The sequence below is a fragment of the Epinephelus fuscoguttatus genome, linkage group LG1 (genome assembly GCF_011397635.1).
Source record: "Epinephelus fuscoguttatus linkage group LG1, E.fuscoguttatus.final_Chr_v1".
NCBI lineage: Eukaryota > Metazoa > Chordata > Actinopteri > Perciformes > Serranidae > Epinephelus > Epinephelus fuscoguttatus.
The window spans coordinates 21,633,675-21,660,474 of record NC_064752.1 but is presented as its reverse complement, the minus strand read 5'-3'; the positions used below and the strand labels follow the sequence as shown (position 1 = coordinate 21,660,474).

The 26,800-nt window shown below is 40.6% G+C and overlaps 3 protein-coding genes across 3 annotated transcripts in view; 1 reads left to right on the top strand and 2 right to left on the bottom strand.

Moving 5' to 3' along the window:
* The window catches only part of megf6b (multiple EGF-like-domains 6b), a 96,758-nt gene extending 88,647 nt beyond the window's left edge, over nt 1–8,111 (bottom strand). The window contains exons 1-4 of the mRNA XM_049575635.1: nt 7,985–8,111; nt 7,596–7,644; nt 5,963–6,097; nt 4,877–4,986 (exon numbers count right to left, since the gene is read on the bottom strand). Of these exons, the coding sequence (XP_049431592.1) occupies nt 4,877–4,986; nt 5,963–6,097; nt 7,596–7,644; nt 7,985–8,111 (421 nt within the window). The remainder of the gene's footprint in view (nt 1–4,876; nt 4,987–5,962; nt 6,098–7,595; nt 7,645–7,984) is intronic.
* A 3,524-nt stretch (nt 8,112–11,635) lies between these two features.
* On the top strand, nt 11,636–21,372 carry akr7a3 (aldo-keto reductase family 7, member A3 (aflatoxin aldehyde reductase)). The gene is made up of 7 exons (XM_049583185.1): nt 11,636–12,144; nt 15,238–15,425; nt 15,615–15,719; nt 18,476–18,572; nt 20,086–20,185; nt 20,321–20,450; nt 21,103–21,372. Exons 1-7 carry the CDS (start codon nt 11,847–11,849, stop codon nt 21,262–21,264), a joined length of 1,080 nt encoding a protein of 359 aa, XP_049439142.1. The 5' UTR covers nt 11,636–11,846; the 3' UTR covers nt 21,265–21,372.
* A 51-nt stretch (nt 21,373–21,423) lies between these two features.
* On the bottom strand, nt 21,424–25,130 carry mrto4 (MRT4 homolog, ribosome maturation factor). The gene is made up of 8 exons (XM_049583195.1): nt 25,032–25,130; nt 24,735–24,793; nt 24,538–24,641; nt 24,377–24,458; nt 24,031–24,098; nt 23,790–23,941; nt 23,023–23,099; nt 21,424–22,126 (listed from the first exon to the last, which is right to left on the bottom strand). Exons 1-8 carry the CDS (start codon nt 25,057–25,059, stop codon nt 21,983–21,985), a joined length of 714 nt encoding a protein of 237 aa, XP_049439152.1. The 5' UTR covers nt 25,060–25,130; the 3' UTR covers nt 21,424–21,982.
* Between the last annotated feature and the right edge of the window lie 1,670 nt (nt 25,131–26,800).

The window sequence follows — 26,800 nt, the reverse complement described above, 5'->3', positions numbered from 1 at the left end:
AGCTAGATGGCAACCTTAGCTTGCTTTGCTTACTAACATTATTACTAGGCCCCTAGGAAAGCTGCTCAGCCTTGCAGCAAATTTTTCCCAGTGGCCTCTCGTGATATTGCAGCAAAACAATCCTGTTTCCAAAAAACTTCTCCCCATAGACCATTAATATAAAGGAAATGTTTGTAAAACTGTTTACTTCAAACTGTAAACAATATCAATTATGAATCTTTCTATTCCGAATTTTTGATCCATGGAGGTTTTATATTTGTAAAACTTTCCCCAACCCGAGAAAGGCAATTTAAAAATCTGTGACATCATCACAGTGTAAAGTCTATGAGCCGAGCAGGAACTCCGAGCAGCCAGCGGGAGAAACACTACTGTGCATATTCAGCGGGCTGCATACCACGGAGGTAAAGCTAGAAAGGTGAGCAACGTTCCACTGGAACGAATAGGTGCCCTGTTGGCATCCAGTATCTAGTTATTATTAAAAAAAACTATAGTTATCACTGGCAAAAACTATCTGAATGGATATGTTAGTTGGCTAGCTTGTCAAATTGTGTTTGTTCCCCAACTCACATGATACATGTGATACTAACTTTGTGTTGATTTAGCCAACAATAGCAATGCAGTAGCGGCCGACAAACTAACTTTAGCTTGAGCTAATGTTAGCCAGCTAGCTGTACCTTAGCTATTCTACATGGTTGCTCGTAACTTCAGCTGATAATGTAATTTGCGACGGTAGGCAGTTTAGCATCATGGAGCCAATGGTCCAAATGAAATGTAGGAAGATTGCAGATAGTGACGTTATTCTACATATGATTGACATTCATTTTTCACCAGTGTGAGCAACACGATGCTGACTGCAGTTCACTTAACAGCCTCAGAGAGAGGTGTTCCTAATAATATGGATTTTCTGAAAGCTACATACAGAACCTTTAAGTCATTTTAATGCAAAAATGTCAACAATTCTTTGGTTCCAGGTTTTCCAAGGTAAGGAAGGATTTGCTGCATTTCTTTCTGTTATACCATTTTAAACTGAGTATCTGGCTTTTGAACTGATGCTCTAACAAAACTAGACATTAGAAGACACTTCACCTAAGTATCCGGAAAACTGTGTGATATTTTGTAGACTAAATAATTCATCAATTAATCAAGAAAGTAATTTGCAGTTTAGCTGATAATGAAATTAACCTTCAGTTGCCACCCTAATTTGTATTTCTGCAGAGCATACCTACATGGTGAAAGAACTGCAAGGGCTTGGGTGCATTTTTCGTGCCATGATGCTGGAAAAAATCAGCACTTGGACACAAAAACTCTAAACTCAGATATTTGCAAACCCCTCAAGAACTCTAAATCGATGCTATTGTGTAAATGGAAAACTCATAAACCTTCGTAATTAGATGATAGTAGCCTGAAACAAAAAGATATGGAAAACAGGAGGGGGGGGGGGGGGGGGCAAAAAATTGGAATAAAATGTGAAAATAACCAGATGTTTGCTGTGGTATATTTATTCTCCAAATATGTGACTAATTATGCTAAGCAAAGAATGTTGGAGAGCACAACAACTGAGGCCTTTCACTGCGAGGCTGTGACAGGATGTCAACATCTGTATAAAGGGTGGATAGAGAGGCAGAGGAGAAACAGGTGAACTGAAGGAAGGACAAACTACTTAACTTGCAGCTACTTCTCAGCCACGGTGTGTGCTGTGTCTACAACATGATTAGAGCCTCAACTCTGCTCACAATAACCGCTATTGGCCTAATTACCTTACGCTGACATTTTATTAGGGAACACACACAGAGGGAGAGACAGAGGGACAGACAGAATCCTCAGGGGTGCCAGACACTAAATCACTATCTCAAACACAAAGCATTCCCATCTTCCCAATCTGCCCTTCTTTTGGGGGTTTTCAGGGGATTTGCTAAAGCTGTACATTTTGCAGAGCAGATTTTTCCCTTTGGATGTTGGAGGTGCTGTTGAAAACAGCCCCTCAGATTGCATTGTGCTGACTGAGGTACAGTACAGATAGTGCATAGCAAAGTGCGCAGGAGTGGGAGAGGGAGGATTGTGGTGTGAGCTTCCTTTTATCCTGGTTCAATGGCTCAGAGAAAAGGGTGATTAGTTTGTCCCATCTCAAAGTGCTGCCACGTCTTTGGTTACAGAGATAAAAGCCCTGCCTCACGTCGAAGAGAGCAGCCATTGTCACGCGAAAAGAGAAACAAAACCCCCCGTCTACTTAAGTGAAGGGAAACACTGGGCAGTCCTTAAGGAATGTATCTTTAAGACATTTCTTTATGAGTGTTTTAAAACAAACCAGACTCATTTCAGAGCAGACAGCGTAATGCTCTGTTGTATAATTTAATACTACAACATTTTCCCTGGAAACAAAGAGCTCTTTGAAGAGAGCATAGATGCCATAATAAGACACTGATGACAAGCACATCCAGGAGATCTTCCCTCACTGCACATCCCAGCCACTTCCCATCAGAGGGCTACAGTAATGTGCCTGTAACTGGGGGCGTCAGCGCTGGCCATCGAGCACATGGGTCAGTTCCAGGTAACGCAACGAGAGCAAGGAAGTGGGAACTTTCTTGTCAGTCAACCGGACAGGGGACAAACTGTTTACAGGAGGGCTTTGCCAAGGGTCTGTCTATGGTATGCAGGCTATGCGCTCTGGATCACTGGCTGTAAAATCCCATCAAAGGAGGCTCCTTGGTCTCAGCGGTGTGAAGCTAAGCTTATCCGCAAGGAGATGAGCTGCTGGCAGCCCCGGTGTGACCAACAGAACTACTTTGCCATACATGGACCCGTGGATTGGAATTACAGAGGGCAGATACTGTTTTTCTTTGTTCTTTTTGTGCGTATCAGCAGGTGGTCTCTCCACCATGAGCTGATGGGTTGTGTTTTGGGGGCCTTGACTGTGATTGGTTGGGGTAAACACTGGATGGGCTTGTCCGTTTTCATATCCATAATACAGTCCTCTGACCTGCACTGCCATGTCACACCTCTGAATGAGGAGAGAGTGGCATGACTGTGTGGACCAGAGCCAAGATTTAGACATGGGACCATGGCTAGAGGGGGGATGTGGCCCTTTGGAACTTTGATGTAGGAGTACATACCCAGACAAGTGAAAGCTAACTGCAAGACAGGCTATCTATCGTAAAGTACAGGAGTGCTACCATGACCTAATTGTTTTTCGGAGTGTAGCACAAGATAATACAATGCAAACCTTACTTAAAAGCGAATGTCAACACTTGAGATTCTTTTTTCCACCTTCAACATCTAAACCTTGCAAGACTGTTGTAGCAGCACAAGTGTTGTGGACATGGCACTGACTGATAACATCTGCTGAGATGTCTGGATGGGCAAAGCATCTCTTGACCCTTTTGACCTTTTTCTGAAAACCTTTCATTCAGAGATCAGTGCCAAAGGTGAGGTGATGTTTGAAGTATGCTTCCTCCTGCTCAGTCAGGAACAGACATACTGCCTTTAAGTAAACATATCTGGCCGCAAAACCTGATAAATGTGATCTTTTTCTGAAACTCTGAAGCAGGGCTACTTAGGCACAAATTCAATTGGGCTGGATTTTAAAAACCAGGAAATGCAGATGGGCCAGACATTGTCAGCATCCTATTTAAAACTATGTTTAACTTTTGGTAATGACAAGTTTTAAACAACATCAAAAAATAAGTGTAGTAAAATAATAGCAATCTTTATCATTTTACTTTTGAAATAAAAAATACATTTTTGGTCACATATCTGACCCAGACACATCACAAAGTGCAGACAAATAATAAAAATGTGCTGACAATGCTATCAATGCACAGAGCCATGACAGGTAGCAATAACAGTAACCAATAACACACTTTATCTCACACACACACCTCACCTCATGATGTTTTCCATCAAGATCAAGGAAAAGTGTTTAGAAGAAGACACTGAATGTGTTTTTTGACTATTTGACCCCAGCCCAGACGTCATGAAAAGCCACTAAACGTGGTCGGAACTGCGTCACATGAGAAAACGTTGATTTGTGAGAGATATGATTGGCTGTGAATCTAATGTAAAACAATTAAAAGCATAGTCCCAATTGAATGCCCAGTCCCTTTTACTAGCCTGGTGTAGCTACACATTTTGACAAATAAACACCTGTCTCCATTAGACGCCTGGTCTGGTTGTCGAGCAGTTCATTTTCTTAGTAGAAGTTATGTGGATGTATGAAACCAGGTTGTTGGCTACCTCAAATTATGTGTCCATTCCTCAATTACCCTGTATGTTATTCATATTCCTTTAGTCTGTAAGGGTCCTCAGGTCAGTTGTGAGTTGTAAGTATTGTCTTAAGATAAAGTGGTGTTGTGTCATCATGCTGGGGGCCGTTATCCCCTAGTTTCATAACTCCATCTCTCTCGGATACCCTGTTGGTGCTAGATCCAATGAATGATTCATAATTGTTATATTATCTGAAGCCTATTTTTTCCACAAGTAATATTCATACTGGTTTAAACAATCAATTTGATGGTATTTCCTGATCTTTGCTGAGCAACAGTTTTGTGTGAAAGGAATTAAAGGCCTGTCCCAAATATAGGCCTGTTGATTTCAGTGATTTAAGCAAATAATAGTACCGGCTATAAACTGAAGTTTTAGGGTGTACTGATCTGCGCATCCTGCCTGATCAGTGCTGCACATGTGTAACAGAGACAAGGAGAAAGCGAGGTGGCTCACTCCTCGTCTACTTCCAGATACTATGTGTAGTTTAAATATTTTTGTCATACCGGTATATCTCTAAGTTTGTATCTGGGGTGGATGTGACCTGCAGGCTGCCATCTGAATAGGCCTGCTTTAGGGGACTGAAAGTATAAAAATCTGGATACTTGAGGATACTTACGATACAGACAGCCAGCTTCTCCATTGAGTTGAGACCATCCAGGGCAGCACTTGTACACAGTCTGATAATCCTGTCGGTACACTTGTCTGTATGCAGTGTAGTATGCTGTCCTGTTAAAATGACAAACATCAAGTTAAGAAACAAGCCCTTTAAGGCATGCTTGCTAACACTGGGCTGTAATCAACTTTGACTTGACTGACAAAATACAAGAGTGTTTGCAGTATAACATTGTGAAACAGTAGTGTGTGAGTGAACATGCTTATACAGTGCATGGGAATTATCTGACAGTCTGACAGGCACGTACCATTTTTAAAGGTTTCATATGGCTGAATACTTCTAGATTAAGAAAAACAAACATGTAATCTAATCAAACGACTCCCAGTCCTTTGAGTAACATGCAGTGTAACATTCAGCAAACATTTTCCCAGACTTTTAAAGGCGCCGTTTTAAAGTGTGAGCCTGGCAGACTCGACTTCAGAGAGTGGTGCCTATCCCTGTACTTTGGGACCCCTTTCATTGCCCCACAGTCATTACACATTCTGGAAGCACGTTTTGTTTACAGCGAATAATTGTGGCCTTGGCTGCCTTCAAAGCAGCCACTGACTTTGTAACGCAGTAAATGGCGCTATGAAAGCGAGTGTGAGCAGCAAAGTGAGAAACCCCTGAAACAGAGGCAGGCTAAAAAGTTAGCATTAGGGCTCTCTTCAAAGGAATGTTGCTGTGAAGATGCCTGAGTGTTAAATAGCTGGTGACTGGTGAAGCGGGGCTACACCTTGCACTTAACTGTATGAGAGGTTTAAAGCTGTGATTACAGAAGAGAAGAAGAGATGAAGAGGAGGTTAGGTAGCTCATCCTGTTTGATTTGGAGGTGGAGTCAAATGAAGGATCATGCCCTCTGTGATAAATTCTTTTGGTTGCATGACTCATGGAGACATAATTAATGCTTTGCTCTCACCAGAGCTTAATCAGCAAAGCACCACATCCCCTGCAGGTGAGGATGGGAGTGTTTTGTTTGAGAACGGAGTCAGAGGTTTTGACTTCAGAGAGGGACGAGACGACAGACAACAAATGAGGCTCGTTACTCACCTCCTCTCGTATCCCATGCACCACGACTGTCTCACACAGCCTTGCTTCCACACTTTAACCATGCGTGTGAAGGCCTGCACGCAGGGCTGCCTCTGGGCGACCAGCGTCACCTCCCTCTCCATGCACACATTGGGCCTGAAACGAAAAGCGTTAAAAAATACTTAAGGTGTCAAAATGTTTTTACAGATGTACAGATAGCAGCGGGGCAATTTATGAGCACTGTGAGGGGAGATGATGGACAAAGCTTCATGAGTCATTTTCTAGTTAACTAAGACGTAATGCCTGTGAGGGCATTACCTGTGTTGAGATGTGAGGCTGCTTATGATGTCTGGTTATGGTATTTTTAAAGACTTAAGGGGAATTCCTCATGCATCACCTTTCAGGACGCTAAGCTGCACAAGATACTACCTGCAGTTCAACCTTAACTCAGTGTTCACCTGAAGTGTGGTACCTGAAAGTCTTTTAGAGGGTGGCATCGGCATGAAAAGGATTTCCTGTTTCATTTTCTATCTTCTATTCTGAATATAAAAAGCAGCAAAAACAAAATCATAACCAGATAAGATCAAAATGCTCACATGTGAGGCAGGTTTGCCCGGAAGCAAAAGCATATGATGTGCAACCTCTGCAGCCAGTTACCGCTTTCCTGCACAATTTTCAAAATAAATGTATAAAACAAAAACATGCCACAATTTTCCAGACAATTCACACAAGACATGTATGGTGTTTTCACTGGACATATGGGAAAACATGCATGTTTTCACTTGTACCTACGAGAGTGTCAGAGACAGTTAACATTTTCGCCCCCAGCTAGAGCACGGTAAGCCTTTTAACTGAGATGTTTTGTCCTTCTTACACAGAGTCTGTCTGGGTTAACAGGCAGACCTGCCACTGATGTCTTTCACACCATTTGCTGCTGTGCACAGAGGAGCCTCATCATAAAAAAACACAGTGCAATCTTTGAAACATTTACTCCTTTGGTAACTCTCCAAGGACAGACAGGAAGGCTCAGCATATGGAGATCAGCAGGAATCTTACGACAGCATCCAGCTGCTGCTCATCTCATAAACAACAGTAATCACCATCACCTCCAGCTGTACACATAATAGCATATGAAAGAACTTTTTGTTACTGGCAGGTAACCGCAGAGAATCTTCTCTCGCATAATTCGAGCTCTTTATTTATTATTTTGGGGGGTTTAAAATACCTGTTATAATTGTCTGCCTCTTCACTGTGAGGGGGGCTTCCAACACACTCTGACAGAGTCAGGAATGCAGCACAGACCATCCACATGGAGCTAATATATAATCATGTAAATTACAGTGATACAGCATGGTAGCCAATAAAGACCATGATGAGAGCACACAACAGTTAAGATGAATCATCCTGAATCTACAAAATGAATCTGTCATCCAGCTGCTGTCTGGCAAAACACTCAACAAGCCTCCTGTTTGAGTCTGTGAGACAGGTTTGTGCATCTGCAGGTGAACCAGCAGCTTTGTCAGGTTTAAACTGCAAAGGAAATGTGAAGCTGTGAAAATATCTTCTTTAAGATGAAGACTAAACATCATCCCTGTGTACTGTAATGAAATAAATAGCCTATAAACAACAAAACATAGGAGAAAAGGTTACTCACATGTAGGATTGGAGATTGTTGGCGATGCCATAACGAAACGCACGAGCCTCTATAATAAATATTAATAAAAAATAAGAAATAACACCATCCATGTTTCTTCTTCTTGGATTAGAGCTTCAAAAAATTAATGAAAAACTCGCAAACTCATTCATGAGTATAACGCTGCAGTTTAAATAAAAATGTAACCCTAATAAATAAGAAATAAAAAAAAAAGTCCGAGCGCGCAACAGGGAGAAACTTAAAAGGCGCGTGAATGATCCTCCGCGTGGAAACGATCAGCACTTTCCAAAACTGACCCTGCCATCACATGCGGTGTGTTTCCTCGCTCTCAGCCGGTGTGTGTGTGTATGAGTGTGTGTGACACTGACTGAAGTCTGCAGCTCACCTACGCTTCGTCACTGCAGATGTTGGACTGACGGGCAAAGACTCGTGGAGGCTGAGCGCTTTCTGCCTTCCTTCATTGACTTGGTAATGATGGCAGGGGGGTTTGGAGGGGGAGGATGGATAGGGTGCCATTTATTATTCAGGGCTTCAGCAGCTTCTAAAACACACACAGAAGGCACCCTGCAGTCTGCAAAGTGCACGCACAAACAGGGACTTGAAAACAGGAAGGTTTCCGCGGGTCCAAACTTAAGTTTTCTCTGAACTTTGATGCGTAATGGCGCAGCATGGCGTTTATTTAGCTCCACGTGCGCGAATTGATGTGAATAAAGTTCTTGGAGCTGATAAATGAGCGCACATGTGCGTACACGGAGCCATGACGCACAGCAGAGAAGCATCTGCAGGGCTGGAAGCGCAAACCACCGCATGGACATCTAGGGAAACTGAGTGATATACAATGACCGGCGGAGCCACAGAGGATGTTTTTGGGGTTGAGTCTGAAACAGCTAGTGGTCACTCTGCAGGGCAAACAGCTGATGGTGGGGTCGCAGGGTCAGCCTCCAGGGCCGACTACTGACTCTCCAAACAAAGCTTTTATTGCGCGCATGTGTGTTCATGACCCTCAACAGTCCAGGGTCACCGCTGTCCGTGCAGCCTCGCAGGATGAGATCATTTCTTTAGATCAGGAGCTCTCAGGAGCTCATCTGAAATATGTGCTTTCAAAGGAGGGACAAAAACAAGAGTCTTTTTAACTGCAAAAACAAAAAGTAAGTTTTATGATAATCAAAACTTGTTTATGTTTATTTCTGGGCAACATATATACCCATGCTCAGATGTTTGGAAAGACAAAAATCTACCGCCATATTAATCCCTCAACTTCCGCGCACTAATGTCTCCTTTAGGGATGGGGGAAAAAATCAATACACCATAGTATCGCGATATTTTTGTGTGGCTGTCTTGTATCGTCACAAGTGCCAGGTATCGATTTTTAAGTTAGGTATATAAATTATTCACATTACAGATACAACTTAAATTTTAGGTAGCCCTACTAGAATAATATAATCAACTGCTTTTTCAGTCCACTAGATACATTTTGCTGCAAAAAAAAAAAAAAAAAAAAAAAAAAAATTAGCTTAAAGAAAACTGAAAACAAAATTTCATATGATCCTTTTGACAAACATAGTAATATAAAACAAACCCAGTACTGGAATAATATAAACTAAAGTCTTTACAGTTTGAGACAGGGTCCCTCTATAAGACAGGGTCTCATAATTATGCATTTGGTATTGTACTTATTGGTGCAAATTCAAGGCGGCACTGCGGTGAAGTGGTTAGCATTGTCACCTCAGATTTTGAACCCTGGACTGGGGGAGCCCTTCTGTGTGGAGTTTGCTTTTCTCTGAGTACTCTGGCTTCCCCCCAGTCCAAAAACATGCAGGTTAATCGTGACTCTAAAGTGCCCGTAGGTGTGAATGTGAGCGTGAGTGATTGTCCGTCTCTAAGTCTAACCAGTTGCCCACTTTGCCTGGTAATCCAGCATTGCATCAAAGAATCCTTGCGGTGCCCAAAAAATTATTTGAATTAGCACTACCAAAATAATGGCTTCAACTCTAAAATGCCAGCAGGCTCTCCTTTAATCACAAAGGCAACATTTCCATAATCGTGACAAAATACTTTTAGTTTCCAAAGTTTATTTTCAAGAAACCTCAAATCCCAGGAGGTCCTGAGATTTCTGTGTGGCGGTTATACTGAGTGCATTTGATTGTTCATGAACTTGTTTGGTAATATGGCCTAGATTAGTAAAACACAATATACAGAAATTGTAAACATCGGTAGGTATTTTTACCAAATCCAATCTTGAGGCCCTGTCTTACACAGCAGTGGTCCTCAACCTTTGTCATATCAAGAACCCCTAAATTGATACACATTAGGTTAGGGAACTCCATCTGAAAAGATTTTGGTTGTTAGATATGATTAAGAGCAGAATTCTTTAGCTGAGGAGATAACGTTGGAGGAAGGGAACTCTGATCGAGATAGTCAGACACAGCAACAGGCTACAAGTCATTTTCAGTGGAAGCAGGTGATATGAAGCTACAAACTCATGCCCAATACTTGTTGCTGCAGACAGGCGTGACAGGCTACAAATCAAAGTTGAGCTCAACTTTTTTTCAGTACTCTAATGACATGGTGAAGCACTATCCAATCATAAGTTTCTAGCTGTAATATAGAGTTCTCCAGGGATGACATTTTTCTGTAGGCCAACACAAAAGTTAGCATCACACTGGCTCCCACAACAAAAAGCCTGTGTTCCCACTGGATTTTGGATTATTGCAGAACATAAGCTCAGTGGCAAACAAATGTTTGATACTTAGAAGTTTCATTCAGCAAGATAATCTTCAAAAATGAACACAACTTTTATGATTGAAGCCTAAATTCAGTCACCAAAAGTAAAAAGCTAACATTAGGCTATAAAAAAAAGACACACTATACTCACCTGACCTAACATCACCACCATAACAAGACTGTAAAGCCGTGTTCGGTGCAACTTGGCGTGATGATATTCTGTAGTCTCATTTAGCCACTTGTTAGCAACCCCCCTTTATAGACACATTGAAGCTTCAAAGTTCACCAGTGGGGTATTTACTGACATATTTTACGGTGGAGAACAAAACGTGAAAGTCTATTAAGCTTGTGTTAACAGCAGACCTTATTTCAGGCATCTAACCAAAAAACCTTTAGAAAACCCATCGACTTTGAGACAAGGGGAGCCATGAGTTGTAAAATGCTAACTCATTTCCGAGTTTTAGGGTTCATTCCTGGTACACACTATTGTATTATTTAGCTTAGTTGGCTGATTTATCTGCATTGCGGTCCACACAGGGATGCAATGGGGCGATGAAATGTGATGTTAAAATGGGGCTCAGACGTTGACCAAAAACATATTTTTTGACCATATCCAAACTTTAGATGATGCTTGATCGGTCAAGGTGCTTTGTGGCAAGTGGCAGACACACACTAGCCGGTGACAATGAAACTACAATAAGGAGCGCTTGAGCAACACTTCAACAGCAACTCAGTGATAATGTAGATGGTCACGCTGCTGCGCTGTCGCTCAAAGTGTGAACACAGCATTACTCACATTGGGCTCAGTTCTACAGTGAAGTTAATAGTGGAAATAAACCACTTCCATTTTTATGGGGACCCCCTAGAACTCCCTCAAGGACCTCTGGGGGTCCCCAGACCACTAATCGAGAACCACTGTTGTCTCATTACAATACCTCTAATATTTTTTTTTCAATATTATGTTTACATGGTGCATACTCTTCAATAAATGTGTGTTAAATCAAATGATCAAGCTATCATAAAGCTTTGGTAGGTTATTAGTGCAGAAATGTGTTTGTTTCTGAGATTCTGGGGGGCATAGTGGGTGCACAGAGCTCATATGAATGTTATTTAATCAGATTGCATTGAATGTTTACCATACAGCTTCTGCATAACTTCAATAGGCCTATATCTGGACTGCACCTTGCTAGATGCAATAGAAACCCATTAGCAGCTTATGTGTAAATGGGTGGTAATCTGCTGACACCTTGTGGTTAAAAATAAGCACTACACCCAGTCTGATAAGCCCTGTAGAGATGATGCAACCAGCAGACTTGAACAAATAGTAACCTGCATGTCTAGAAACACAGGAAATAGTCACAGAAAGCGAACTTTGCACTGGCTCAACTACAGAAGAGGAGTCCACATAGCTCTTCAGAAAAGTACAATTATCCGTTTTAAACCTGTTAAGTAATTTTACGACGCTCCCTAATCACCACTTCCAACGACCTCTGCCCTTACTGGTGTTGCTAGCTGCTGTACTGTAGCATGCAGTGGGTACTAATAACAGGACGGCTGTGCACACTGACGCAGAGTCACGTTATTACAGGCAGGCTTACACATTTGCCGAGGTTTGTAGCTCGTCGAAACATGTCGTCCTCTCAAGCTAAGCGGCCGGTGTCGGTACTGGGAAGTATGGCGTTCGGTGGGCGAGCCGACGCCGAGCAGAGCCTGGAGATGGTGAAGGCTTTCCTGGACAGGGGACACAACCAGGTGGACACAGCCTTCATGTACGTGGATGGGAAGTCAGAGGCGGTCATAGGGGGCATGAATCTCCCTAAAACAGGTATATCAGAAGCACTAATATCCATAATAACTTTGTACTAACGTTAACTGTGTTCGTGAAGTAAACTAACGGAGCTGTCACTCATGAGAGAACTCACCTGGCACTAGCATGGAATTATGGGTACCAAACCTGGCTCGAGCCCATGCTCGAGCCCCTCTAACCAACGGCTAATGTTAGCTAACGTTAGCACCAGTTAGCCATGTTTATTTTGATAAGTTTTTCTGGAACAAAACTTCTTGTTTTAGGGAACTGTTTATTTCATATGTTTATTTATTTAATTTGAGTGTACCATGTAAAATATTACACACAAATGTTTTCATTTGATATATATTAGCGTAAGAAAGAAGCTAGTTTTCATCTGCACTCATTTAAATTATGTTCATTATGTCAATAATTAACATGCACACAGTGACAAAAGAGGACACATAATGTAAAAATGGTTCTTAACTGGGGGTCCAGGGGCCCTTGAAGGAGTTAAACAGGGTCCTCAGAAAATGGGCAATAGTTTGTTTTCACCATTCAGTTCACTAGACAAGTGAGTCCAATTAGGGATGCAGGATTATTGGATTTTTTGCTGATATCCGATATGCCCGATATGTGACACCTCATTTGACCGATAACCGACACCGATACTGATACATCCACTTTTCTCCTTACCTAATTCTAGTGATTATCAAGTCTCTTTTGTAGTGGAGTTATATCATGCATGCACACTGTTATCATGATGGCCCACCAGCAGATGGAGACATGAAATACAGTACTTTTAAATGTAATTCAATTCATGCATTGGGCAAAATTAGAAAATGCATGTTGACTGATGACGCACCGATATTGTCAGCATGTTGGCTGATTCCGATATTTCATTTAAAAGCCAATATCGGCAGATACCGATGATGTGCCAATATTATCGTGCATCCCAGTTATGTCCCCTTTTAAAAACAGGACGAAAGACCAAAACAAAACAATGAAATAATTGAAGGAGTCACAGCAGAAGTGTAAAAATGAAAAGTGATTTATTTACAAACTTAACACAAGTTCTCCAGATGTGGGGGAGGAAGGGACAAAGTGGTTGTGCCGAATGAAATAAACCACAATAGTGTCTATAGAAACTATAGAAAGATAATACAAGGGTGACAATGACCAATAAAACTAGTGTTTCTAAACACAAAATAACTATGTGAAAACAAAAATGCATGCCTGGCATGTAACAGTCCCCAAGTCCAATGTGAGAAAAAGTCATACGAGTGGGTATTCTGATCATAGGTTTCACTCCCTCTTCCACAGTTATCCTCAACTGTAGCTGACAACTACATTATACTGCTCTTAGTCATATCTAATAACCAAAACATTTTCAGATGAAGGTTGCAGAAGTAAATTCTTATCAAATGGGGGTCCCTGACCTAATGTTTATTAATTTAAGCATTCTTGACATGAAAAAAAGTTGAGAACCACTATACTAGAGTCAGACAGAAGCTTGTTCTATAGTCACTTGTGCAGGTCAATAATGAATGTACACATAATGACAAAACAGGACACATACTGTAATAAAGAGTTAGTCATAGCAGGACGTCAAACATCATGTCAGCAATTAATGTTAGACAGAGCGAGAATATTTGTATACAAGGCAGAACCAAGAAAATGTAGATTCAGTGGTTACAGCTGGATAGCGACAAGCAGACTTACCAGGTATTGTCTTAATTGCACATTATTTTTGCAATTGAATTATCGCATGCATTTGTTGTACTTCATACTTTGAAGTTTGGCATGTTCCTTGGCACTGTTTTGCACATTTCTGCACATAACTAACGCTTCTAAAAACTGCAGAGTTCTTTCGTTACTATTCAAGTATACCATACATAGTTTTTAGTACTTGTTCATATTTTTGTGTAATTTTCTTCTTTTATATGTTTATGTCTCTTGCTTTAATTTAATTTTCTCTTAACATATTTATGTTATGCAAAGACCCAATACTCCAAAGCAAATTCCTTGTATGCAAAAACCTACTTGGCAATAATCTGGATTCTGATTCTGATGAAATCATGAGCTTGCTATTAACTTCAATAGTGATACTCAAGTTGTGGCCTGCAGGCCAAATCTAGCCTGTGATAGGGTGCTTAGTGGCCTCCTAACTGTTTTCTAATTCACACTGAAAATAAATTCTCACTATGATTTTTTTTGTACTTTTAATGTAAAAAGGTGCAAAAAACGCATCAAAATAGAGCTTGTTTTATTAAAAAAAGGTGGAAGGGGAGGATCCCCAGACTCCCTAACAGATGTCTGAGCTAATTATTTATATAATAATCATAAATGTATGTGTTTTATGTGGCCCCTGGCCTCCTGTCATTTTGCAAAAGAGGCCCCTGGGTAAACCAAGTTGAGTATCCCAGCTTTAAAGGGTACTCAAGCAGTTTAGTTTTGCACTTCCATGAAATAAGGGTGCCCACAAGAGACAGATTAAAAGAAGAATGGTCAAAACCAGACCAGCAGAGGCAGATAGCCTCCAATATCCTTACTTTCAATCCCTTATATGGCTCAGGCTCAGCGGATCCTATTGAACCTTTGATCCTACATTTCCCAACAGGTGACTTTTACCTAGGGGCCTCCCAACAAGTTGATGCAGACATGTTTGTTTGACTTGTTGAAGTATGAAGTCAAGTTGTAGTTTCTTTGGAGTTACGTGGTAAACATTGACATCTACAGTTACAGTGGGCAGCATTGAGCCCAGTGTTTTACCTCCCAACACTGTACATGGTTTCATTAAAGATGTGTTGTATACAGTATTTGTGGATCGGGACGATGTCAATATGATATGGAAAAACTCTGAAAGAGAGCCTGTTGAAGCTCTGGAGCCTGTTTCAAAATAAGAACAGGGACATAAATCAGAAGCCCTGGGAACAAGTATATCATCATTGTACTTTTATGACTGTCATTATCATGATTTAGTCTGATCATTAACTGCATTAAATAGCCCGAAGGTATATTAGACTTTTAATATCACTTGATAACCACACCTCCAGAGAATCAAGAGGCATAAAGACTGCTGATAAACAATCTGAATATGACATATTTTAATCCAGTATTTCCATGTGACAGTAAGCATAGCGACCAAAGCTAACCCCTGGGATGGGAAGACGCTGAAACCAGAGAGTGTGCGCTCTCAGCTGGAAACCTCCCTTCAGAGGCTGCAGACAGATTGTGTGGACCTCTTCTACCTCCATGCCCCTGACCACCAAAACCCCATCCAGGATACCCTGAAGGCCTGCAACGAACTCCACAAAGAGGTAAAGAGACCTACTTTTCTATGAGTTAAAATTGTTGCTAGAACCTTTCCTTTAACATGACACGGCAAAACGATGACCTTCAATCTTTGTCCACAGTGTTTTAAACTGTAAAATCAATTGATGTACTGAGCATACTGTGTTGGTCATGTTTCATTAAATGATGATTCAATGTTTTAATGTCACCATCAGGGAAAATTCAAGGAGTTTGGCCTGTCTAACTATGCATCATGGGAAGTGGCTGAAATTGCCACCATCTGCAGACACAACAACTGGATTGTTCCCACTGTGTATCAGGTATTCCAGCACCTTTTTAAGAACAGCCTCATAGATTGGTTGCATCATAGAATGAGTAAGCTGCTCAATGCAATGTATGTCCATGTTGCATCAAATTCTTTTCATGCTATCATGGTCATAGCAGGGTGAGAAATTCCTGTGTTTTCATAGTGAGCGGATAAAGCTTTATTCTTTTTTAGGATCCCCATTAGCTTCTACAAAGTGGTTGCTAGTCTTCCTGGGGTCCACACAAAAATTCAACAATAAAAACAGACAAAGGATAAAGTTACACTATATAAAATCAGAGAACACATAACAAACAAAAATACAATAATCAGCAGATAAGTGAAGTCACTCTGCATATAAATCAAACAACAATAACCAATTTAGTTGCAAATACAGAGTATTAGAAGAATCACAAAAAGATCAAATCAAAGGTTCATAAATTAGTGATAAATACAGTTACATTCCATCTACTCATCTATATAGGACTCATCAATTTGTGTTTAAGTAACTTTTTAAAAGATAATCTCCTACTGGTGTGTCTAATGAGAGCATATTCCAAGCCAAAGAAGCTCTATAATGAACAGTTCCCATCATACAATTTTTTTGTGGTTTTGGCACCACCAAATGACCTGTGCTCACTTGTCGAGTGTTATGTCCATGGCAAAAACCTGAAAATTCTATCTGTTCACGAAAAAAATACAGTGTACCATTCCATATAACATTATGCATGAACATCAAAAGACAGTATTTTAATTTATCCTCAACAGTTAACCACGATAATTGTTTATGCATCTCAATTACATTGGCACGGAACCAGAACAATGGAGAACTAATTGGTCTGCTCTACTCTGTGCAATTTGAAGTTTTTTAAGATGTTTCACAGCAACACTTGACCAAATAACAGGGCAATACTCCAAATGTGACAAAACAAGTGACCGAACGACGTCACACATAACAGAAGATGGAACATAAGTAGAGCATTTCCTTGAAATTGCAATGCCCTTTCCCATCTTCGAAACAATATGATCAATCTGATCAGACCAAGACAATAAATTATCTAATTTACTACAAATTACTTCAATGTCAGTACATGTAATGTCACTCCGTAGCAAAACTGGAATGTGCTCCTGAACATAAAATGCAACACGACCACCATATTTGTCCCTGTCCCTTCTGTAGAACCTATAACCTTCAACAGCCAACTCGGAATCATCAGAAGTATTATCCAGGTGTGTCTCAGACAGTGCTAAAACATGAATATTATGAGAGGAACAAATAGTGGTGATTTCATGAACCTTGTACCTGAGACTGCATATATTTAAATTAGCTAAAATCAGTCCTTTCTTTGGCAAACTTAATGACACAGATGTAGTTATGTTCTTTGAACCCATAAAATAATAAACATAAACTCCTTTTATCCAAAAACAAATGAAAAAAAAGATTAAAATTGAACTTTAAAGCACATTAGGCCAGTGACTGACTTTGACCAGCCCTGGGGGTGATGACCAGCTTATCGTACTTCAGGCTCGCTTTATCACCTCTCTCTCTGGCAGCTTTCAACTTCGGCCACAGCTCTTTCCTCCTCAGTTGCACAGCTTCAGAGAAATCTTCATTAATGTAGCTCTTAGTGCCCTTTAATTTCTTGGCAGAAGAAAGAATCCACTCTCTGTCTTTAATGCGAAGACGTTTGAGCGTGCCCAGAGAATTGGTCAGTACCAGGAGGGGGGAAGGCCAAGGAAAATTATAGTCAATGTCCATATTTGTGCCATCTAGGCCCAAGTCTTTTGAAAGCATTTGTCGCACCTTTTTCTCTGAGTCACTCCAGTTCTCTCCTTTCTCGTCTGCAATGCCATCGATTAAAATGTTTGTTCTCCTGCTCTGGTTTTCAATGTAATCTAGCTTGGTGAACATTCCATCCAATTCCTGCTTGGAATTCATTATGGTTGTCTCAAATGCCTTTATCTTTGTCTCAATCTCAGTGCATCCCATCTTATTCTCTTCAAACTTTTCTTGGGTGAATTCCAAGCTGGTCTTCGGCTCCTGTACATCTCTAATGACACCATCCAGTCTTTTGTTAGTTCCATCCATGATCAGCTGAATGAAACATTTGAAGTTGTCCTGCTGCTGCAGTAACATCTCTTTGTAAAACTATTTCTGCTGCTCCATTAACTGGGAGAGTACACTCATTGTGACCACAGCATCATCCTCATAAGGGGATGTTTTAGCATTTTTAGGCGGCATGATTTATCTTACCAGGATGTACCGGGAGTTGATTAAAGTTGCAGATGTTGATGGAGACAGGTCTGTTTGTCAGAGGCCTAGTAGGCCCAAAAGCCCATCAACTTTGGCTGCAGCCACAGACTCAGCAAATGGATGAGATATTGTCCACAATGTTGAGACAAAGTATAAATGCAAAGCAACTTGAGTCGATGGGCAACTATATTTGAGAGTACCAGAAAGGATTCAGTGGATTCTGGTTAGATTCTCAGAGGCCAGATTCTCAGAGTAATTTTCTGGCAGCCATCTTGAGCTGGCAGTTCTGATAAAGCTTTTGTGTAACTGCCCAGCCAGAATTGCAGTAATTTTTGTTGAGGAAAGAAACCATGGTTCAGCCTCAGTAACAGTACAGAGACACGCAAAGTGGCCTCAATGCTTCTTCCTTCTTGACCCCCATGTTACATTTCTTTTGTTTGCCCACCTTGCTTTTGCTTGAATTTACTGTCTCTGACTGTTTTCTGTACCCTAACTTAGACTCTTCCAATCGTTCACAGGGAATGTACAATGCCACTACAAGACAGGTTGAGACCGAGCTGCTGCCGTGTCTGAGGTACTTCGGGATGAGATTCTACGCATACAATCCTCTAGCAGGTGTTGTATATCCTCCTTCTCTGGTACAGCGTGCAGTTGTCCTCTAAACTGTTTGATTCAAAAGGAGAAACTCACAGTTGGTGATATTTGGTACCCAAAAGATGAATCCTAATGATTTTGGTGATTTTCACTCTAGTGCTGAAATGTCTCAACAGCTACTGGATAGGTTTCAATAAATTTGGTACACACGTTCAGGTTCCGCTTTAGGAGGAACTGTAATCACTTTAGTGATCCCTTGACTTTACATCTAGCGCCATCATCAGGTCAGACTTTGTTTATGACCAAATACTTGAAAAACATTCTGACATTATCATTTACTGTTCCTCAAAGCACCACTGTGTCTACGTCCAGCCTCAAAGAGCTGGCACCATGGCCGTAGAGCTATAGCTACGATAGCTATCGAGCAAAACAAAAGCACTATCCTCTTGTTTTGACTGCGGTTGACACACTGAAATCACTTTCCTGGGAGATCGTACCTGGCAGCAGACAGAATTGCATTGTGAATGCGAGGCTTAGAGGGGACCAATCTGGTCCAATCTGGACCCTATAACCCTTACAGCCCCTGGGAACTGTGGGGTGGCAGACAGGGCAGCTCTCCAGAGGGTGGTCAACACAGCACAAAAATTTATTGGACACCCCCTGCCCCCCAAACATCTACAGGTCTTGCTGCCACAGCAGAGCCTGCAGGATTGTTTAAGATAGTACTCACCCCTTTTACCACCTGTTCACACTGCTGCCCTCTGGAAGGCGCTACAGGGTCCTGAAATGCCGCACCTCCAGACTAAGGAACAGTTTTTACCCCACAGCTATACACAATCTGAACTCTACCCCCCAAATCCCCATTTCTCCCTCCCTCCACAATAATTTTAGCCTTATCCTATTTTAATGTATAGGTATGTGTGTGTGTTGAGTGCATAGAACAGTTTTCTTTTATGAGAGACAGCAAGTTTCATTGTGTGTGAACATTAGGGGTGTAATGATACATCGATCCACATCGATTCATTGATTAACGATCCGATTATATCGATGCAAAATGAAAACATCGATCCATATCGTCATCTTAAAGATACACATTTATTTTGAAATTCACATAGCACGTCTGTGTCACCATTTCTGGGCAAGCGTGCCTCTGCTCAAAGAACAAACAGAGCTCAGAAATAAAATGGTCAAATCATATTCTAGTTGTCTTTGTGAGTTGATGTAAATGATTGTGTTAGATGGGCATATGATATCACGCCATATCAATCGCAGGCTCCTGAATCGAATCGAATCAAAATCGTATCGTGACAGACTTTGTGATATCGGCAAACATCGTATCGTCATCCAAACAAATTGATATAATATTGTATCATGATGAAGCTGGTGATTTACACCCCTAGTGAACATAAAGGCGTTCATTCATTCAATCTTAATGCTGAAGGTGTCATTCTATATCCCTCACACTGGGTAATCAACATTTACTTGCAGAATCCAACATCATTTTAGCTTGAATTCTGACATTACTCCTCTGCAGGTGGCCTTCTGACAGGAAAGTACCATTACCAGGACAAAGATGGTTCCCAGCCTGCAGGACGATTCTTTGGTAACAGCTGGGCTGCAGCATACAGGGACAGGTGATGACCTTCAGTTTACCTTTGAAATTCTCACAAGTGATTTAATTTTGTTGCATGTGAGGTATTTCTACATGTCCGTACACATCTTCATCTGACAAGGCATAAAGTAACTGTAACTGTGCTCTTCTTTATCAGGTACTGGAAGCAGAGTCATTTCAATGGGATAGAGCTTGTCATTAAGGCCATAGAGACCGCTTACGGCTCAGAGAAACCCACCTTAACGTCTGCTGCTATGCGCTGGATGTACCATCACTCCCGCCTTAAGGTACCTATTGCACATCGGTAGCTGCAGTAGATTGTTTTGTGAGGTGTGGGGAGTTTACAATATGCAACATGAGATTATCAGAACGTCTTAGGGATATTGTTTCTCACTCTGCAAATAAGTTTGAATTTTTATGTCTTCTAAACAAAGATTGATCCTCCTTAAAGGGGCCTGTAACAAATTTTAGGTGCTATTATCTGCGGTATCATGTCTTCACACACTTGCATCACATTTTGTCAGTGGTCAAGCATGCATTATATGATGATGCGGCACATTTTGAACACTATCCTTTGTGGGATAATTGTCAGTTATTTGTATTCATTTGCCACCAAAATTTAAAAGCTCAGTCTGTAGTTACTGGACACGTTACAGCTGTGTTCACATGTAATTAGAGGCATGAATTTTAAAACCAGCCCACACATCAGCTGGGAAAATGTTGAATCATAGCTGGTCATGACGTGTGCATATGATGTGTTAACGTCACAGCTCATTCCCATCTGAAAGGAGCGTCGCTGCATAGTGAACCTCAATGCTAGAGTCAAAGGCTGAATTGGTGTGTAGATGGAAAATGTTTCGTGACACGTCTTCATCAGAACCACATTTTGGTGTGGCAGCATTATGTTTTCTTTCACCACTGAACCACCTGCTGTTTCAGGGTGATCTTGGTGACGGCGTCATCATTGGCATGTCGAGCATGGAGCAACTTCGTGAGAACCTGGCTGCTGCAGAGGAGGGGCCTCTGGATGAGAGAGTGGTCGCCGCTTTCAACGAGGCCTGGAATCTGGTAGCCCACGAGTGTCCCAACTACTTCCGCTGAAGAGCCAAAATCTCAGTCCAATCAAACTTCATGCAAGTTTACACTAAAAAGAGATGCGCTAAAGCCCATTTCCCTTATTTGCATCCTTTTACCTTTTTCCTAAAATCACACTTGAAATGATTTTTTTCTTATGAATCGATCAACTGAGACCAGCCTGTATTAATGTGAAGAGCACTTCATTGTCAATGTACAAATGTAAAAATGAAAACTTTGGATATTTTTTCAGGAAAAAAATAACCTTCTCTGGAGTCTGCCTTAATGAAACTGTTACAATAAAAAGAAACTCAATTTTTCACATAAAAAAAAGTGTTTTTTGTACAGTGAATACATCCGATGAGTTGGGTCGTCACACACAAGAACATGTGCCGATTTGTTTGGGCTGAATGGCAAAATTCTTGCATGCAATACAACCCTTTTGTTGACAGAACAATCAGCATCTCATGATTACATGTAGGAGATTATTACATCTTTTGACTCTAGTCACCAGTGTTTACTGAAAAACAATTCAGCCCAAAGCTAAAATTTAAGGTTGACAAACGTATGTTCATGTTTTGGGGGTGAATAAAGGACACAGGGAGAGAGATTACAGACTCCAGGAGCAGCACATGCTGTCAGGATTAAATGTTTTCAACATCAAACTCCCTCTGCTGTTAAAGGCTGGAAAAACTGACGTTAAAAAAAAAACAGATGTGTACAGACGTCTGTCCATGCAGATGTTTTATTCTGCATCATCCTCTTCCTCTTCTTCGTTATCCTGCATAGACTCTTCCTCACCAGCAATGTTCTCAAACTCGCTGGTCTCCGAGTTCCACATACATTTGATCTGGACCTTGAATTCTGCCATCTCGATGCCAAAGAGTTTCTATGGACAAAAAAAAGGAGCCAAGTTGAACAGTTAGACAAATACAACACAGCACAAAGTGTCACAATCAACATTTTCTCTTTTTTTTCTCTTTGCATTACACTGTCTCGTATCTAAATTGTATCTACATATGATTCAACCTGATTATAATTACACCTGGTATTGATAAGTGTCTCCAGTGTCCACATTGAGATCCTGCTTGAGATCTGATCGCTCTGTCCAGCTCAAACAACTAACAGTTGTAGCTGCACTCCACCATTTGCTTAGTCATTGCTTCATAAATGGCTCCATTGCTACATGAAGTGTCACTTGTATACTTTCTTCAGGCCAAATTAAAAGCAGACCCTTAAGTCTCGTCTTCACTCTATCCGCACGTGTCTCAAACATCTGTAAGCATTCTGCTTTTTTGGTCAGAATTTCTATGTGAGTTGATGTTAGCGCTGGTCATAGTGGACTATATTGCTGTCATTGTTCATTTTAGTCAAACCATACAGTTTGAAAACAATGTTTTGATGCATTGGATGTGCTGAATGTGCATATTAAGGCAGTACAGGAGGAGGTGCACATTAATAATCCTCCAGGACTGTAATGTGCTCATGTTTAACACAAACAGTTAATGTGACTGCAGTTGGTTCAGATCGAGGTCGGAACACGTTCACCACAAACGAACCGCACCAGAGTTCGTTTGTAACGAGACAGAGACCACCTCTTCAAGAAGGTCTCGGCCCGGTTGTTTTGGTGCGCATCCAAGTGCAATTGCTGTGTTCACACCTGCCCAAACGAGCCGCACTGAGGGAGCAAATGAACTTGAGTTCAAATGAACTGAACCAAACAGGGCAGGTGTGACAGCACCCTGATTGCAAGGTGTAAAGGGGGTCAAACAGTAAAGAACTCACCAGAATACGAGCCTGCTCAGGAGTTAGCACGTCTCCCTCCTTACAGACTTCATGGTCCTTCAGCAGTGTCACCACTCCTTTTATAACAGATGATAAAAAAATGTGACTATCAGGCATAATATCCAACTAACTGATGTGGAAACAATGAATAACGTTAGTGTTTATGGTTAATTCTTCAGAGGAGAAAGGGGAGTCACCTGCCGCACTCAGTCATATGAAAAAGTGTTGCCTGTAGGGATGCACAATAATATCTGCACGTCATCGGTATCGGCCAATATTGGCTTTTCAATCAAAGATCAGGATCTGCCAACATGCTGATATCGCTACATCATCTGTATCGGCCAATACCAGCCTTAAAATGAACTATCAGAATCAGCCAACGTGAACATTACTTACACTGAAAATTATTCTATTTCATGTCTCCATCTGCTGGTGGGCCATCACTATAAGAGTATTCATGCATAATAAGACACACTAAATCAGTAACAAAAAAATGGTCCCAACAAATGCATTTACTGTAGTTTGAATGGCATCTGCTAAAACCGACATTATCCAGCTGCTTTAAAAAAAATCACTCCGTTTCAAAAGAGAAAACATAAGTAAGTAGTAAGAACCAATGTGCTTGGAGCTGAGTGCCACAGACTGGGTAGAGAATTCAAGAAGAATTGGAAAATTGACTATAACATTGTTGTTGGTTAATTTTTTCATGGGATTCATTGACAAAAAAAAAATAAATAAATAATGGCAGCCATGTCCTGTGACTGTACCTTTCTTGAGGGCAGTGGGAAGTCCTAATTGCCTCAACTGGGGCTCCATTGAGTGAGGAAACTGTTCGAGGGGTCCCTCATCCAGAGTTATGTCCATCTGTGCTTGGTTGCCTGACCGTGCATAATCCGTCTCTTTGAAATGACTGAAATATCTGTGGATAGAGAACACCACTTTGTTAACGAATGAAAAATATTTTGAGAATAACTGCAACTGTAGTGCATCAAGTGAAGCTTTACTTACTCCTGTACTTCATCCTTTGTTTTATTTGTGAATAGCACGCCCACTTCTCCTCGTAAACACTTGGTGATCTGCACATTATCAATAACAATGTAAAGTGCATTATAATCAACTCAGCGCAAACTCCTCTATGTGAATTCTATATCCTCTAAGAGATCAGGAAAGCCACTCTGATCACTGAGGACCCTTCTCACCCCCAGGTACTGCCATCAGGCAGACTCTGCAAAGTCCCACTGGAACCGGAAAAACATCTACAAGAAATTCTTCATTCCCTCTGCACTAACCACCCTGAACAGCCTAAAATAGACACTGCAGTTCTATTACATCTCACATCTCTGATCTCACTTACCTTGTGCAAATTATCTTTGTATTCGTCTGACTGTCCTTTACCCAAGGCAATCATCATGACTTTATTTTTCCCAAAGAAGAACCTGTGGAAGAGAGGAGAGTCAAGCCTCTAGCCTTCAAGTCACTTTGTTAAATTAATTTAAAATGTCACATCATGGTTACCTGCTGTGTTTCCATGCTGTCCTGATGTCTTTCAGTTTGTTATTCCTCATATTGGCCACAGAGAATATGAACAGGTTTCTGTAGGTGTCTACACATTTCCGTAGCTGAGAGTACAAACAGGTGGAGAGTTTAGTGTGAAACATGTCAGCAGCAGCAGCTAACGCTAGTTAGCATAGCATAGCTGACAGGGCACTCACCTCGTCTATTAACTTCTGTTTTGACTCCAGTCCTTTCTTGGCTGTTTTCGTTAACGAAACTGGGAGGGGGATAATGTGAAAAGAAGTCTGTTAGCCATAAATTTAACTGTCATAAGCCAGCAGTAGGCTAACTGCTAACTGTAGTTCCCTCAGAAGGAGAAGCTAACGTTAGCTTGTTGGCTAACTTCCGTTACTTTTCTGTTGTGGCGGTCAGTTGCTACATAAAAGCGACCAGTTAATTTGTTTAACCGCTTAATATGTTTCTGATTTATAATATTTAAACGGCTATTTGCTTACTTTTTTTGTCCCTCCTTGACTTCGGCATGGTTTCCTCTCACGATGTCAGAGCAGCAGGCGCACACGTGAAGTGAAAGGACCCCAAATGTTTCTGTTTGGTGAGGTTGTCCACGCGGTGCCTGACTACAAAAATAAAATAACTTTTAATTAAAATATTTATAAGTCACCAGTGTTGCTGCCTGGTGTACAGATATATTCTGCTGCTCCTAAATAAATATACCTTGAGTTAAAGTCATATTAGCCTTGATCTTATGTCCAAATAATATTCCATATAAATCAGGCACAATAATTAACAATGATTTGGTAGGCTCTCCTGTGTGTGTGCAGTATATACAGGTTAAGGGCTGTACATTGATATTATCCAGTCAGTTCTATTATTTATACATACATTCCTGATATGACTGACAAATGCACCTTCTGTAATGATATGGTAGAAACAATAAAACACTTATTCTTTCCTCTGGACTGTGTTTCAGTCGGATCTCCAAAGACATTTTGACAAGAACATTTCACTCAAAGAATCTGATATTTTTGTTAATAATAGTCAGAAATCCAAATTTCTCAAAAAAAAAATAACAATGTGTAATTAATTTGCTCATTATCCTTAGCTAAATTGTATTTAAGAAATTGCCCTTGTATCTTTCTTTCAAGAATTCAGATCCAGATATATATCTTAAAACAATATCACACTTAAAAATATGGAATAAATCTTATATATCTTTCAGCTTTATAACCAATTAGATAAACCCCTGTGTGTGCTCATATTCTTGTTGTGTCTTGCCTTGCCTTGTCTTGTCCTGTCTTGTCTTGTCATGTCTTGTCTGGTGTCGCTTTCCACTGTGTGTGCAAACTGAATGTAGTAACCAACAGATTTATTGTGTGGATACTGTTAATACAAAGTTCAAAATGAAATAAAAGAACATCAGATAGAATAAACATACAGGTAAAGGCAGTATCAGTATCAGATTAAATAGCCCAACATATATTGATTCACATGGGACCAAATGTTTAAGTTGCATACATTATCTTAGTAAATGACATTTTTATTAAAAGCAACAATTTTACAGTCTTTCTGAGCTCTCAAATTCATTTTACATCTATATATAACATGTCATGGCATGTCTGAAGTAATAGAGATGGTGGATGGATTAACCCACTAGAGGGAGCTCAGCCAAAGCAACAACATGCAAGTACAGTGAGCACTACATCACTTACCATACAACTTAATATCTATGTTTAGATGTGTTAGATTATCATTGTTATTATTATTGTTATTGTTATTATTATTATTATTACTATTGTAGGCCCTCATGAAAGTGTTGCCCTTGTCTGAAGTCCTTTCTTTGATTTTGAGCCTGCCCACACATTTTAAAGTGATATTTGAAAGATGTTGCAGACTTATTAGGAGCATTTGCTCTTATTTTAAGTCACTTAACTGCTCTCAGATCCAGAACAAATAATTAAAAGTCTGAGAAAGCTCAACAAAAAGAGCTACAACACATCCACAAATCCCATATTTAAGAATGAACTCATTGGCTCTAAACATGATATAAGGCAGCCTCAAATTCCCTGCAAAAATTGTGGTGATACCAATGCACATAGACTGTCTTTACTGAGTGATATGGTAAGATAAGAACCATATTAATCATAGAGGGGAAGTGTGTGTCACAGAGAAACTGATCAGAGAAGATTACAAAAAGGTAAAACTGCATCATAAATCAAAATGCAATAGGCCTAGATGAAAGTAATGAATACATAGAACAACTGTA